This window comes from Montipora capricornis, chromosome 12 (genome assembly GCF_036669925.1).
Source record: "Montipora capricornis isolate CH-2021 chromosome 12, ASM3666992v2, whole genome shotgun sequence".
In the NCBI taxonomy this organism is placed as follows: domain Eukaryota; kingdom Metazoa; phylum Cnidaria; class Anthozoa; order Scleractinia; family Acroporidae; genus Montipora; species Montipora capricornis.
This window is the reverse complement of record NC_090894.1, coordinates 18,676,869-18,693,660: the sequence shown is the minus strand read 5'-3', so window position 1 is coordinate 18,693,660 and position 16,792 is coordinate 18,676,869. Positions and strand designations below refer to the sequence as shown.

The 16,792-nt window shown below is 38.7% G+C and overlaps 1 protein-coding gene across 1 annotated transcript; it reads left to right on the top strand.

Moving 5' to 3' along the window:
* Window positions 1–1,500: 1,500 nt before the first annotated feature.
* On the top strand, window positions 1,501–16,431 carry LOC138026513 (N-acetylated-alpha-linked acidic dipeptidase 2-like). The gene is made up of 17 exons (XM_068873893.1): window positions 1,501–2,090; window positions 2,993–3,263; window positions 4,124–4,246; window positions 4,923–5,109; window positions 5,482–5,551; window positions 6,225–6,311; window positions 8,128–8,213; window positions 8,302–8,415; window positions 9,076–9,158; window positions 9,596–9,659; window positions 10,600–10,667; window positions 11,457–11,548; window positions 11,628–11,718; window positions 12,323–12,569; window positions 13,682–13,763; window positions 14,200–14,292; window positions 14,588–16,431. The coding sequence occupies exons 1-17, from the start codon at window positions 1,660–1,662 to the stop codon at window positions 14,766–14,768; spliced, it is 2,370 nt and encodes a 789-aa protein (XP_068729994.1). The 5' UTR covers window positions 1,501–1,659; the 3' UTR covers window positions 14,769–16,431.
* Window positions 16,432–16,792: the final 361 nt, after the last annotated feature.

Sequence of the window (16,792 nt, the reverse complement as noted above, 5' to 3'; positions counted from 1 at the left end):
TGTTTGGACGAAACGTCGCGCGTTTTACCGTTAGTTTTTACTTCAAATATCTTTAAAAAACGTTTACTTATAAGGATGTTAAAAAGTCAATATTGTGTATTTGTTTCGACTCCGGAATTACTTAGCCACCAACCCTGAACTTAAGGGTGGTGCCTATTGTTATTTCGCAGACGTTCTGCGCATCTCGAGATACTCGGATTTAATTTCCTATCGGTGATGCTTACTGACACAATGGTATTTTTGCGCGGTTTAAAACTATCCGGAGAAAGTAGATCTTTGTAGGTACTCTTGGTATCCAAAAAGAAAATGGGGGTTAACCACGCATTTTTGAGAGATAATTAAGCTTCAATTTGAGAAAGAACGCCATACATACATTGCTTTGTATTTTAAAGCTTTTTACAAATATTATTCATCAATTTTCTTTGAAAAATGCGTGGTTACACCCAATTTATTTTTTGGATTTCATTAACAGTTGTTAAGATCGACATCTCCTGCATAATCAGAAACCGGGGCAAAATTACCTTTGAATTAGTTTGTAAAGTGTGGTATAAAAAAAATAACACATAACATAAAAATTAAAATATTAAATAAAAAGGTGTGACGTCCAAATATTTAATTTTTTTTAATTATGGGATTCATTAAGATCTTCAGAAAGTACATGTTGACGAGAGGTTGACTAGCAATATAGTTATTTTCACAGAGTTATGACATTAGAGTTAGAGTTAAGTTTCCAATATCGTGAATTCAAGATTTTGGAGGCCAACATCCTGAATTCAACATTTTGGAAATTCAAGACTTTGGAAGGCCTAAATCCTGAATCCAGAAATACAAAAAGTATCCTAAACATGCATAAAAGCTAACCTTATGCCTAATAGACCAATTTCGATATATTCAGTCCTAAACAAAAGGCATCATCTCTAGGAAACTAACTCTACGACATAACTCTAGGAAAATAACTCTAAGAATAGCTGTCCCCTGATGAAGAATGGTCACTTGCCAAAAATCAGCATCTTAGTGCAATTTGGGGGTGAGATATTGGCGCATTCATGCTTTACTGACTCCATACACATCTTGTAATTTTGTCTTTGTTCTAAACGGTTTAGAATTAGAACAAAAACAAAATATGGAGTCACTGAAGCATGAAAGGGCCAATTTCTCACCCCCCAAATTGCAATATGTTGTTAATTTTTGGCAAGTGGCCATTCTTCATCATGTACTTTCAGAATATCTCAGTATCTCCCACAATTTCATGAACTGAGTCTTTGGGACGTCATCACTTTACCATTCTACTGTTTCAAAAGCTGATAATTCACATTCCGTTAAATTTTGTAGTCTGATAATCATTGTGAAAATTTAAACCTCTTTCCTCTCCAAAAAAACCCAGCGGGTAACTTACGGTGCATGTGTCTTTTGAAAAAGGTCTCAAACGTCACAACCCGCCATGAAAACAAAAACCTCCTCTGACAGGTGGCAACTCCGCAGAGCAGTTGAAACTTTCTGTCGCAATAAAACCACGATTACTAAACCCACATTGAATCAAACTGTTTAAATGCATTTCGAATTAAGAGTGAACGCTCTCTGAATATAACGACAGACCATTCTCAACGGAGAGGACACTAGTTGAATGAAAAAAACTGAAATTTGCGCCTTCAACTCGAAATGGATTCATCGAATATCTCTACACGTGGTATCAAGACCGATTATATCTCAAGTGAAGGAGGACCGAGAGAGGATTTTCCTGTCGAAGACGAATATATTTATGATGATTACGATTCAGAGCCTCTGCTAACCTCGCAAGTCAACATGGAACTTTCTCGACAATATCAAGGAAGGAAATATTCGCTTATAAGAAAAGATGAAGCTGAGGCGAACACAATAATACCCATGAGATGGAGGTTTAGCCGTTGTGTTTTGAAAGCTTTTGTTGTATTGATTTTGTTTGGAATTGGTGGTCTTTGTGGATATTTCATAACTGTAAATTATATTAATTCGTGCAAGAAAGATAGGCTCTTCATTGTGAACCACTTGCACATCTCACCCGAGAATGACATAAATCGAATTTCAAGTAAGAGTATCGGAGAATTTTTAAGGTAAGTCTTGCAACACGAGTCATTTTAACATATCATATAAATCAACTACAATCACGATTGTCAGCCTGAGCAATCAAAAACTCTGGCAAATTAATGAATAAGGACACATTCCCTTGTTTCGCTCGATCTCACTTATTAATGCCGGGAAGAGTCCCCAGTTGGGTAAACCTTCTTAGCCGTTTGTTTTGTAAAAAATAAGGCTCTGATTATGTTCGTTTATATTAAAGAGCATTTAATTGCCTTTTAGCTTTGAATCTCATTGTGTAGATCTGCTTGGTTGATTATTTTTTGGCTAGAAATTCAGAAACCATTACTTCAGCTTTTTCAAAGTACCCTTCCTTCTATTTCTTGGAAATAAACACAACAATATTTCGCAAAGTTCGACGGAATCAACTTACTTTAACAGCAACAAATGGTAGTCATTGATTAAAGTGTCAGGCCGAAAATAAATGATTTTAGTTGCTAAGGTCCATCTTTTCAATTAGACAATTAATTCAGAAACACCTGAAAACAAATGCAATAATGAAAAAAAATCCCATTTTGTCATCTCTGGAAGTCGATTTATTAAGACAGCACTCACAACCTGCTAATATTACATAATGTAGCATCTTCTATTTTTGGCAACCTAGGCTATTGTTTCAATTGATTTAAGACTTTATTTTCGGTTTGTTTATTGAGCGTCTCTTACTAGAGCTGTGACATGACTGAATCAGTCAAGGTTACAGTCTTATTTACACAATCGTAGTGCAAATCAAGGTTTTTTTTTTGGCAGAAGCTAAGCCTACATACTGTGTGGCTTATAAGGAGTCCTGAATCTCGCGGAGATTTGAAAGCCTAACCTTAGGCTAACAATATAGGGAAAGCAAATACTTACTTGAACGTCCGGTCTGTGTTGCTTTCAGGTACTTTTCAAAGTTACCGCACCTTTCAGGCTCGAATGTCAGTTGGAAAGAAGCGTCATACATTCAGAAGAAGTGGAAGGATTATGGATTTGACAAAGTGGAGCTAAAGAAATATGATGTTCTGTTTTCATATCCAGAAAGAACGGGAACAGTATCAATCAATGCAGGGGACGGCACGATGCTTTTCACTGCTCAGGAACTCGATCAATCCGAGAAGCACCTTAAAGTTCTTTCAACATTTAATGCTTACTCAAGAAGTGGAAACGTTTCAGTGAGTTGAAAGCCACTTTATTTTACATATGTTTAAATCATCGGATTTTTTTGTTCCTAATATTTGATTTGGCTTCACCTTTAAGAAAATATGAAAGTCGTACATTTGAACTGGGAAGACAATGTTTAGTCTTGCGGCGCCGCTTCTCTAGCAGCTTCGAAATCATTGTAAAAGCGTGAAATTCAGAGTTTCAGCCCCTTCAAGACTAACTTTTTCAGGCTTTCATTTCGCTGCTTTCAAAGTAGCACTTATAACTATAACTGATGAGACTGCAGAGTTAAAGCGAACCTCCACTTCAACAAAAAAAATAACTTTAAATTACAGTAAATAACTGTTAGTCAAGTCAATCTAAAATATTTTCAAAGAAATCTTTTGTATCCGAAAGAAATAAGTTTTAGAATCGCCTAATTTGGTTTTAAAATTTCGCGGGCGCCGCCATCTTGAATAATTGTGACGTTTTACGGTTGCCCTGTTGTTATAGACCGTATTCATAAATGGCAAAAGTGAAGTGCAAATTAGCCTACCAATCCTCGATACCATACAGTGAATTTAAATAATTCTTGCTCTAAAATGAGGCTTGGTAGGCTAATCTGCATGTGGACAAAAGAATTATAAATGTGAGCGTCATTTATGGATAAGGTCTATTAGACCAAAGCTCTTTGTGAACAATAGGACAACTGTAACACGTCACAATTATTCAAGATGGCGGCGCTACAAAATATTCACTTTTCCTGATATAAACACTTCGAACAAATTTATTTGTAAATATAATTTTTTCTTCGGTTTAAATTTATTCTGTAGAAAGAGTGGAGGTTCCCTTTAATACATGTTTCTTACGTTGTGTTACTTGCTGGCTGCAGGCTCACCTCGTGTATGTTAACTACGCTACGCTGAAAGACTTCAAGAGACTTCGTGAAATGAACATCAAAGTTTCTGGTCACATAATCATTGCCAAATATGGAAAAACCTACGTAAGGGATAAAGTAAGTCCATAGGTTTATGAAGTTATTTGGTGGTTTGTTTGTATTAGTCTTTCACAGTGTAGTTCTCAAGACGACAATAGTTAAAAGTGGAAAATAGGCGCCGTCAGGGTACAGATTTGCATGCCCCTTTTCCAGGCAGTTAAACCTGGTTCGGACCACTGTCCAACGTTGTTGCAATGATATATGTCACAATAGCTCATGCGATTGGAAAAGCTCTCGTGGAAAGCTGGAAGCGGGCCAAAAAGTCATCAGTTTTCAAACGTGTCGAGTTCGTCCTTACGCACGCAACTAACCAGAAAAGAATCGTGATTGGCCAGTTTTAAAAGATGGAGGTATGTGGTAAGCGACCGCCAAAGACAAAACAAAGTAGACATCATAAGATTAATCGACAGATGAAGCGTCTATTGCAAACAGGAAAGGCCTGGAATCGCATAATTATGCTGAATAAAATGTTTGCAGATTGAAGTGAAATAGATAGATAGTAATCATCTTTATTGAGGATACCAACGTCACAAGAAATGGTTTTACAGAAAGTTCCTCAAAAATAAATAAATGAGGTGATCTTAAATAAATAAATAAATGAGGTGATCTTAAATAAATAAATAAATAAATAAATGAGGTGATCTTAATAATTTCTAGGAAAGATTTTTAATTGCAACGCCATTTGTTATTTCAGGCAAAAATTGCGGCAGCTAAAGGAGCAGTAGGGCTAATCCTGTACACAGACCCCAACGACCACACAACTGAAGCAGACGCTTTTACATATCATCACAACTGGTGGCAGCCACCCACAGGGGTACAGAGAAGAACTCTGCCTAATTTGAAGAAAGGAGTCCCTCAAACACCAGGGCACCCGTCTAAAGGTAACATATTGGTTATCAGCCTTACTTGCGAGCCGGAACTTAAAATCGGGCCGAAAGCGTTTCGCCGGCTTGCAGCCGCTACTCGCGGGTCTATGATTGGGGGGGGGGGGGAGGAAAAAAACTCGATCCAGGTTGAGAACGATGTCAACTACGATAGCCTAGCTCCTTGAGGCATGTATTCAGCACGTGGTTTGGCCAGACGGTCATCCATCCAGAAAACAATATCGTCCAACAGGACTCAACAATATGATTTAATGGGGATTGAAATTTTCAATGTCTTTTATATACCTTCGGGTCTTATTTTCAATTAGTTTCTCCTCAATGATCCATTTCAAATTGCTCCTTATTGTAATTTCTTTATCCTTCTTTCAGATAAAATGAACATGAGGCCAGAGATTCCTGTACACCCAGTATCTTACAAGGATGCATATCGTTTTTTGAAGTAAGCTAGTAATGTAAGGCGCTGCGCAAGCTGAAACTGTGTATGATTTTTTTTTTACAACGAATTAATGATAACGGTTAATGATAACTGAAAACTTCGTATCAATTCCGCCTTAACATCAAATACAGTTTTTCACGAGTTGTCGTCGACTTCCATCGACCATAATTCATTTCAGGCAAGTTGAATTTTCAGTCTCCATGACTGTCGACGAGTTTTGGTGTACGAGCAGTATACAAAATAACGAGTAAAAATTATCATTCCAGTTTTCGTCTCTTTTCTTCAGAAAGTGTCATTTTTAAAGGGTAACTAAAACTTAATGTTTATCTTTTTAGATAAACGTGACAAATAAACAATTTTACCCGATTCATGCATCTCCCCATTATCCGTGCGTGGCAGGGTGTGGCACTGCCGCAATACGCTCTCGAGATTTGATTAAATTATCATCAAACATTTTAGCCATGTAACTATGGTTACTAATTATAGTTATCGGAGGAAGAGGAAGACAAAAGAAGTTCTTAAACTATCATGGACTATCATTCCCTTGTTTAACCATGGTTAAGAATTTCCAGAATATTCTCATTTCCAATGGCACTCGCCCATGCAGCAACACTTTTTAATACAATCTTGAAGTTATTGTCCATATCTACTTGCTGCATTTGATTGCGATTTTTAGGCTTTTGACCACTAACCAAGCTCCAAAAGACTGGCAGGGAGACCTAATGGTCACATACAACATCACTATGGCCAAGAATGATAAAAGGTACTTTATAGCAATAAGCTGGAAATAATTTCAGTGTAAGTGGAACAATCATTCTGTTCTGATATCTGTACAAACGCACTTTTTTCCAGCTCAATGATGCACCGAGATGTTAATAGGGACGGCGCAGTGTTGAGAGCATTTGCCTCGCACCAATGTAGCCCGGCTTCGATTCCAGACTCGGCTTCACTTTTTTTTTATTTTTTATGTTGGTTGCGTATGCTAGTTCTCGGGCAAAAATGGTGTTCAAATGCCCTACCCTATCGTCGGATTTGTCAACAATCGTTGTCGGCTCCTGTCGTCTTAAATACTCCAATATCTCGCAAATGCTATATCTCTTCCTTTAAACTCTTCCATCTTGTCCAAACACGTGCTTTATAGCTGTTAGCGACTTCGGCGCCCAAAAAAAATCATTTAAAACCTGACACGTCCGTCTCAATGTTCCCCACCCCACGCAGGCGAAGGTCAAATTTCCCACTCCCCGGGTACGCAAGATAGTCAAATGCCCGGGGTTTGCCCGTGGGGGGGGGGGGGCAGAGGTTGAAGTCTCGATTGGATATGCACATAATGCGCAAAACGCCAGAAACGCATTATGCGCCGAACAAATCGAAACTTCAACATCCCCCCCCCGGGCAAACCCCGGGCATTTGACTATCTTGCGTGCCCGGGGTTTGCCCGGGGGGATGTTGAAGTTTCGATTTGATCGGCGCATAATGCGTTTCTGGCGTTTTGATTAGTTCAATGACTCTCGGTAATCTCAGCTCATATGACTGGATCGCGCTAATAGTCGAGTTCACGCTCTTGAGTGCAGCATGGGTAATCAGGGCAAGATGGAAAGAAATTCAAAGGTTTGTGCGGAAGTTCAAAATGCTGAAAAATATTCATGATATGCAATTTTGATTTATTTATTTATTTTCCAAAACAGAAGATATGCACTCAAAGGTGCGGCAGAATGAAGTTGGAGAGAATGGCTACTCCGTAGAAATTATTTTATTAAACAAAGTTTCTGCCATGCATGTAAATTTTCTGTAATTCCAAAGGTACAAAATTACGGAGAATGTATGGAGACAAAAAAAGGAATATTAAGGAATTCTAAAGAACAGATACCAAGTCCAGTTCATCTCAGTTGTAAACTTGAACTTATTTGTTTTGTTTATGAAGGCGAAAGTCTAAAAAGTAGAGTCATGTACAATTAATTTTGCTTTGAATTTCCATACAAACCTATGAATTTCCCGACCTGTTGCCCTAATTACCCATGATGCACTCAAGAGCGTGCGCTGGTCTATTATTGCCACGTTGAAAAAGTTGTGACGCATCTAAAGGTTCAGAATTTTCTAAAGATAGATAAACAATTACGTATAGAAAATTGTTTGAACGCGAGTGAATTTCGTGGGGATGATGAACGCGAGTAATGTTTTGAAAGTTCTCAAAATTGCACGAGCAGTAGGCGAGTGCAAGTTGAAAACATTCAAAGCATCACGAGTGACACTAAATCAGGAAATGCACGTACAAGTTCAAACGATTTTTTATTTTTTATGTACTCAAAACGAGATGATAACCTCGTCGCTTTGTTTTCATAGCAACTTCCGTATTGTACTCAATAATCTATTTATGCATTCGTTATCGACCAATCAGAAACGCAATATTTTGTTTAGCACATACAGTAATAAAATGGTTAAAGTCGACGGGCGCTCATGGAATGTGTTATTAAATACTCATTTATGATGTTCTCCTTCATCACTCTCAGTCAAAAACAACAAAATTCATTTGAGGGTATTTACTTGTCAATATGCACTCAACTTTATTCTTTTCTCAAAAGATATGTTCATCTCGGTGTTAAAATGAAGTTGGAGAGAAAACCTGCATACAGTGTCATCGGAATAATCAATGGCAATCAAGAACCCGGTACATAGAGTCAAGTTTTGCTTTTTTTCGACAAAACTGTTTTCTTTTTTTAATTCTACCTTTAATCATCGACTTCCTTTGCTGGCAGATCGTCTGGTGTTGCTTGGCAATCATAGAGATGGTTTCGGAGCTACAGATGCGTCCAGTGGAATGGCCACATTGATGGAAATTTCCAGGCAACTCGGGAAAATGCGAAGAGAAGGTTAAATAAGCCTTGTTACTTAGTACGCCCCTTAGGCGTGCAATCCAGATTCCTTTTGAAGTTAGTCCTGCTGTGGCAGACAAAAATGGAATGTCATGAGAAATGATTTTCTCGTGTGCATGTATCCTCATATAAAAAGAAAGGAAAGGAAAGGAACTTGTTCTAGCGCTGGAGCACTAATCGGGGATACTGTAAACTGAAATTAATCATTAACGTAAATCAAGTCAAAGGTTGATTTTTGAGGAGAGGGGAAACCGGAATACCCGGAGAAAATCTCTCGGTGCAGAGTAGAGAACCAACAAACTCAACCCACATATAACGCCGGACCTGGAAATCGAACCCCGGCCACATTGGTGGGAGGCGAGTGCTCTCACCACTGCGCCATCCCTGCACCCCCACTCCCTGCACTATTCAAAATTAGGCCAAGGGTTTCGAAACATCTTCACCGTTTTCTGTCGTGCGTCGACAATTATATTTGCTGTCTCATCCACACGAGCAAATCTACATGTTCATGAAAACTGCCGTGTGTAAAATTTCCTCGTTTGGAGGAGACTTGAAGCTTAGGAGGCTTTAGACTCGACTGAATCTAGGCATAAATTAACTTCGCATGGACTCTTTGGTATTGACAAGGGAGCTGAGGCATGAAAATCTACTTTATAGGATGGCGGCCCCACAAGTCATTAGTCCTTTGCAGTTGGGGAGCAGAGGAGTATGGAATCTTTGGTTCGACCGGATGGACTGAGGTAACTTGGCTAACGTTGCAGCTAAGCTGGGTTTAAGGCTTCTTCGATCGATTGTTCTGATACCCTATGAATTGGATAGAACACTTGTTAGTTAATCACTGACTGACTTGTATTTTTCACAAATAGGAATGGGACCGATGTAGGGCATTCTCGAAAATTCTAGGTCCAGTTCAATGCGAGCCCTAGGTTGCGCAATTTTTCCGTTTGCGTTGCTTCTGCTTAAGTTAACCATTTTCATGTATATTCTTAATAAGTAATCACATGACTTTTTTCTTGTGCAATTTGGAACAAATCATGAGCACTTGTAAATTTTTTCAAAGACTACACATTGCACTCATCCGATTTTTGTGCGTCTTTTAAAAAAAATTCTTGTGCTTATTTATTCCAAATTGCACTTGAAATCATGCGATTACCTTTACATACTAATTGTATTTTAGGACTTTGCCTATCTTCTGTCTAACCGAGCCGTTGCTTATGTTAACGTGGACTCAGCTGTGACAGGTATTATCGTGTGCTGGTTTATTTAATTTATTATTGCAGCGACATGTTCCAGGGACAAAAAGGTGTGTAGTACACACTGAGGCGACATGCATTAGGGTCGTGTGGCGGGGACATGTAGCAGAGGCAAAATCACAACATTTAAACACACATGAAAATGTTTGCGGGTACATGTTTCAGGGATATGCTGCAGCGATGTGTTGCAGCGACGTGTCCCATGAAGTTCGACAAGTTGAACTTCATGGGACACATCGCGGAGCCAAAATCTCCCCCAAATTGGTCAGTGTTACACAATAATAAAAGTATCAGTTCACACGAGGGGACATGTTGCTACAACATGTCCCTGAAACATGTACCCGCAACATTTTCATGTGTGTGCACATGTTTTCATGTGATTTTGTCCCTGCTACATGTCGCCTCAGTGTGGACTACACAAGTTTTTTGTCGCTGCAACATGTCGCTGTAACATGTCTGTGCAACATGACCCCTCGTGTCTGCCCACCTTTATTGAGCTCTAAGCCCATTTCTTGGAAAGTTGTCTCTGTTGGTTTATATGGTTTTTTCCATTGCATGTAATAATGCCTTGACTAAACGATGAAAAAGCAATTTGCAGTCGCTCGAGTTGCCCAAGGATCCATAGGCTATAGGAAATATCCCTAAGGCTTGACTGACTTCAATTCAAGTGATCTAGGACACGGCAAAAATCTTAGAAAGTTAGCTTATTGCTCCAACATTGTTCATACAACAAAATAATAGGCAAAATGGTTTATCGAAATGTTTACCCAGCATTCTGATGGCTCATTGTACTAACTGTACAATTTTTAAACATTTAATCGAAACTAATCTCATTATGGATCCATTTAAAACGTCTCAATTCAATCCACTTTTAAGTTTGACATTCGAATTCATGAGACATTTCCCTCCCTCTTTTCTTTCACTGAAGGAAACTACAGCTTGAGTGCCAAAAGCAGCCCTTTGTTAGACTTGGCTTTCATGAATGCAACTAAGAAGGTAAAGAATTAATCGGTAAGATCATGCGGCATTTCGTCCATTTCGCTGTGCTTTAGTTCATTTTGGAGAAATATGAACTGAAGCACAGCACTATAATCCAGTAACTAAACCCGCCTCTTATCATTAGTAGTGTGATGAAAGCATGATATAATTCCAACGCTTTCCTTGAATGAAAAACTAAGTCTTTCCGGTTGGACAACGAAACGAACAGCTCTTCCCCCTAAAGTATTTGCCAAAAAAGGACTAACATCTTTCCTTGTTTTTGTCGAAATGACTCAAATATCATTGTTCCGTTTGCTTTATGATACTTCAACTATACCTTCTTGATAAAACTCAGCTAGTTCATTTTGCAAAAACGGCTTAACTCGTCGTTTGGTCAAAAATGATGCAAACAAATTCTTACTGTTTAAATTGGTGGAATGTTTTCACAAAGTGCTCTCCTAGTTATCCATTTCCCACTTCTTCATTGTTTGAATAATACTAAGGAAGAGGAGGGTAAGTAATAACTGATTGCTAATTGTCGTGATTCGCAAGGGTGGAAAGGAATCAAAGCTGTGTTCCAAATTGTTCCAAATTTATCCACTTTTAATTTGTAAGAAGCGTGCAGTTGACTAAAATTAATATTGCTGATGCACGACCTCGCAAGCCTATTATAAGTACTTCGAATTCCTTCTGAATTGGTTCAACTCTTCTGAGTAAATACTCTGGTAGTGGTAATTTTTGCAAAGACATATGGCATTTATACAGATGGTTCATGCTTACAACGGATAGATATTTTTGTCTTCACAGATTTATCCACCAACATCCACAGCTCCCACAGAGACGCTATACGAAGACTGGAAAAACAAGTCAACCGACAAAAACAATCCTGGATTACCTAAGTACGTAGGAGTTACCGAGAGACTAAGAAGACCCTTTTTAACTACTGTTCAAAAGGCTTTTATTAAATTTCATTTCCAGAGTAGAAAGATTGGGAACAACCAGTGACCACAATTCTCTTTACTTCCGTTTGGGTGTGCCGTCAATAAGCTTCCAGTATGCTTTTGACGAGGTAAGATATTGATGGAAGTGAAATTCCAAATTCTGGCTTTTTGCTTTCCTTATTCTCGGCTGTCTTTACTCTTTCCTGCTTTTTTTTCGGGTGTGCGCTGTATTAAGGTTGCCTTGATCACAATCACTTTTGTTACATCCTAATGTTTAAGCCACCTGTCTTATTCTTAATGTCGTATGACCATACAAAGGGTAGTCTACTTACTCCATGTCCATGGCTGACAGACGGTGAAGAATTCCATCGATTTTGGCAAATTTCAATTTTTAGCCGTATTGTTTGAAGTTTGTCGTTGTGAACGAGAAACTAAATTTTGCTATTGTCCACCTGTTGTAATTGCAGTTGCTTTTCGGGAATTATATCCTTTTTATCTGGTATCAATGCTCATCTCTTCATTTTGATTTCACGTGAAAAGTAGGGGACCTGTCTTCATTCAGGAGATGTGAGGAGCAAGTTCAAATAAGGGTTGGTTCACTGATTTATGCAGGCAAATCGTGGTTGTGAGTAGGATTGGAAACGGTTCGGTATGACCCCTTCTATTTCCTCCAGTGTTACTCCCCTTCTAAGTTAAGTACCGCGTCTAATATTCTTTGATTTATCTTTATAGAGCAAGCGAAATCCCGTCTTCAGCCATCCGATGCTTGATAATTTTCACTGGATGAAGGATTTTGTGGATCGCCGTTTTGAATATCACCGCACAGTAGCTCAGTTGTGGCTCTCATTCGGTTTAACTCTGGCTGATCAGCCACTTTTGCCGTTCGACACCTTGCGCTACGCTGAAGAGCTCGTTTATTTTGCCAAAGACATCAAGACAAAGTATGAGACCATCTTGAGCTTTCACAACATAACTCTCGGTAAGTCCATGAAGATTTGTCCCGCTCTTATTGCAAATCTCGAGGCTCCATCGCCATATCTTGGTTACCATCCATCTAGGTAAAATCAATCAAGATATAATTTATAAGCACCAAACTCTGTTCAGTAAAAGGATGCTACACCCAAATTGCATTGAAAGCTATTTGTACAGACAACGAAACCTGGTAAAACATGAGGCCGATAACGCGATATACGATGTTGAGTAATATCGATGATTGACCACAGGAGTAATGTTGTCCGTCATCTTGGATTTATGTAGCAGAGTAAGATTGGGAGCGAAAGGGGTTGAGCGATGGGCCAACCCAACTCAATATAACATGGCTGCTGAATGAACCCGGCTTCAGTAGGCTATGTCGAGACTTCGTTTAACAAATACAGATGACATCGGTATACTGGAATACTGGACACCCGTCCTCTTAAATTCGCATGCACATATTCGTAGCATGCCAAAACGATAATCGTGCCTTACCAAAACAGGACCATGATATTCGGGTGTACCCCGAAGGTCTGCTTCACTAAAAATAGTGTGTGTTGACCTTGCATGGCACAGTTGGCCTCTCGTCTGTCTTTCTGACTGAGGAAAACTCCAGTTAAGGACGGTACCTACTATTGTTATTGCGCATACGTTCTGCGCATCTCCAGATACTCGGATTTCCTATGGGTAGTGTTTACTAATGCAGGAATATTTTTTAAATTTATTCGGAGAAAGCAGAACGTAGCAAGTGCTCTTGGTATCCAAAAAGACAATTGGGGGTAACCATGCGTTTTTCAGCTTTAATTTGGAAAGGAACGCCATTCATTGCTTTGTATTTTAAAGCTTTTTGCTAATATCGTTGATTAATTATCTTTGTTTAATGCGTGGTTACCCCCAATTTTCTTTTGGATTTTAATAACACTTAATGAGATCTGCTTTTTTCGCATATTCAGTAAACCGCGCAAAAATACCTCTGAATTAGTAGGCACCGTCCTTAAGTAGCACAAATAATTCCATTTCAGATATATTTGCATTACTTGCCTTATAACTTACCATCTACGCTGATTAGTGCTCTCTCTTGACAAAATCATATCACTGCGGTTTCTATTATTTCACCAGAACCGCTCTTGTCTGCGATAAAAAAGTTCTCGAAAGCCGCCTCTGCTTTTCAAAGCCATCTTACCAGTATTGACAATAGCAAGTAAGTACAATTAACCATGAACCATGAACCAGGGGGTATCGTTACGACCTATTGCATTAGCGATTGGCTGAGATCCACTGCATAACTCTCTTTGCGTGACAAAACAATCTCATTCGTCGAGTATTTTGTAGTATTTTTTGTCACGTAACGCAAAGATAGCCGGTAACTGTGGAAGTAATAAAATCATACCTCTTTGTCTTTTTTTAGACGTCTCGAGCATTTGAAATGCATGATAAAATATTCATTGAATTCGTTTTCGTATAATTATTCACATCAAATGATGTCTAAGCTAATCAAATCTGTAGATTTGGATTATCTTCTAATTAAGTTTTAACTCTGCCTTTCGACTGCCGCGCCCCTTCTCAATCTGAAAATTCTTTGTATCTTATTCAGCAATGTCAAATAATTATTACATATTACGAAATCTCATTACCAGTCCACTCACGTTGCGAATGGCCAATGATCGCTTGATGCAGCTGGAGAGATCTTTTAGTAACCCTCATGGCCTGCTGGGAAGACCTCACATAGGGTAGGAAATTGTTTTCTCAACTGTTTTTTTACTTGCTCTTGATGGACTTATCACGGCTAAATACGCAATATTAAAAATCGGTCAAACAAGAAGTACTTGTAATAACATTCAAAATCTGAGACGGTGAAATAGGGTCCAGCAGAATTCGTCCTAATGAAAAGCAAAGTGACAGCAAAGGCTGGTTGACTGCCACTGCATTTAAGGTCCCTTTAAATCTCAGATTTCTTTGATCTTTCGAATGTCTTAGATTTCAAATAGCACTTGCGTTTAACTTTCAACGCTTCTTGTTTTTCAGTAATGTGGTGTATGGCCCCACTTCTCCGCTCACCATCAGCAGTTTCCCTGGATTGGTCGAAGCTCGTTTCTCGGCACAGCACTCGGACGAGAAAGATTGGGACCAAGTTAAAAAAACGTTGTGCGACATTGTGTTTCACATCGAGTCAGCTTGTCATGTTATGCTCTTTGAGTCGTTATAGCCACTGAGTTAATCGATGCTAAACCCATCACTAATTGGTTAGGATTTCTTTTTTTAAAATAACGACTGACTTTCCTGTTGTATCAAAGGAATTTTGTTTTTCGTTACGCGCCAATTGCTTCAAAGATCTTCCTGGGAGCCCCTCCTGAGGGTTGCGAACAACATGCCAATACTCAAGGCAGGACTGTGCAACATTCCGTAATTGAAAAAGGGTTCCACTAAAGAATCCTGTTCACTTTTTCAAATGAGTTTTGAGTGAGTCATTTCTAAAAAGGGTGTTGGGATCTTCGTAAATTGAAAAATTCAGGAAATAAGCAAGATAAAATACCCCAAACCTCGAGCTTACAATTTAATACGGAATTACCAATTGATTGTTGCTACTGTAGGTTTGGCAGTCTTCGATGAAGCGCTTTACAATTTCATGATGTAATCTGCCTTTCAATAGTCACTAGCCTGAATTTTTGTAATTCACTGTTCAGCTGAGAATAATAGGTTAAAATTAATGTCTCCGTGCAATGTTTTAGGATATGCTAGAGTGCGTTTCTTTGGGGAGATCCAAATCCCTATTCTTGTATCCAAAAGCGGATTTTGCGTTTTGAAAATCCGAAAATGGATTATTGATTAGAAGAATCCACTTGGATTCCACTCAGATCTGGATCGGTATTTTTAAGATTCATGATCCGTTCCTTTCTTTGAAAGATGGATCCGAAAAAAACTACGTTTGGTTTCCTCCATTTGCGTAAATCATGGCGAGCAATCAAAGTGAGTTTTCAGTGCTATTTTTCCTTCAATGTACCCAAAATTTGAAGAAAGTCGTAAATTTTTAGTAGAACTTCAATTTGATACAAGTTATCTTAATCCTAACCAGCTGGAAGTGGGTTTCCGTTGGGAAGGAAATACTCGTTTGATCTAAGATCATAAATCCAATCTTGGATTCTCCCAAAGAAATGCACCCTAAGATCGATTTTGCTTTGTTTGCTGGTGTTAAAAAGTACGGGAATTTCCCCCTTGAAAACTAGATGCATATCTGATTGAACCCGGGCTTTCCTGGTGTCCTGTCAAATGAAAAACAAAGAAAAAGAAATACATTAGAGATGTCGGCTAGGTTATTATTTATTACTTAGGTTAGAGTGATGGCAATGATGTTCACTTATAAATGATCGCTCGTAAAGCGATCTCTCGCAAAGTTCGTGGACTGAACCGTTCCGAAAACGCTCGACATCTTTGAGTGTGGGTCTATCTCGAACGGTGTGAACGTAGTAGACAACATATTCTTCCTTACTTTCAACGACGCCATTTTCGTTCAATGCCACATGTGCATGTTGGCTTAAACGCAGTCATGCCACGTATGCGCTTTGGTTAACTTCGCGCGTGCGCTTTACAACCTTGAGTACGATTTGTGACTGAACGCAAAATTTAACATTAGGCGTCTCCCCTGGAAAGCACGAGTAATAAAATACGATTTCTTTTGCCGCCTAAAACGGATTCTTTTGAATTTCATCAATATTATGGAAAGACAATTGGGCCATATGCCACGCTCAGTCAAATATGACTAGCGACAGACGATCAAACAAAATGTTTATGAAATGTTTTAAACCGAAACTTAATTTTATCAAGGATCAGATGATATGCGTTGAACTATTAAACATTTATGGTGATAGCGTCAAATGATGTCAATCATTGATACGTGATTTTGTTTCCTTTTACGCGAACACAGACTGTCCCCGGCACCCACTTGTAATCCTTAGTTTCTTTTCTTTTGAAACAAGAGCAGTGATTAGAAGCGCCATACCACGCTGAAATTATTTACAATGTCCTTGATGAGGCTGACATCTTGATACATATATATTTGAACTTAAAAATTTAATATCTTTTTCAAAATTTGTGTTTGCTGTTGCGATTATCCGAGACTTCCCAATTAGTAACACCATTGAAAAATCTCTGCCCCAATCTTGCCATGTGTGACATAGATAACAGTTTATTCCTGAATCGAATTTCGATTCATCGTAGATGTATGGAAAAGTA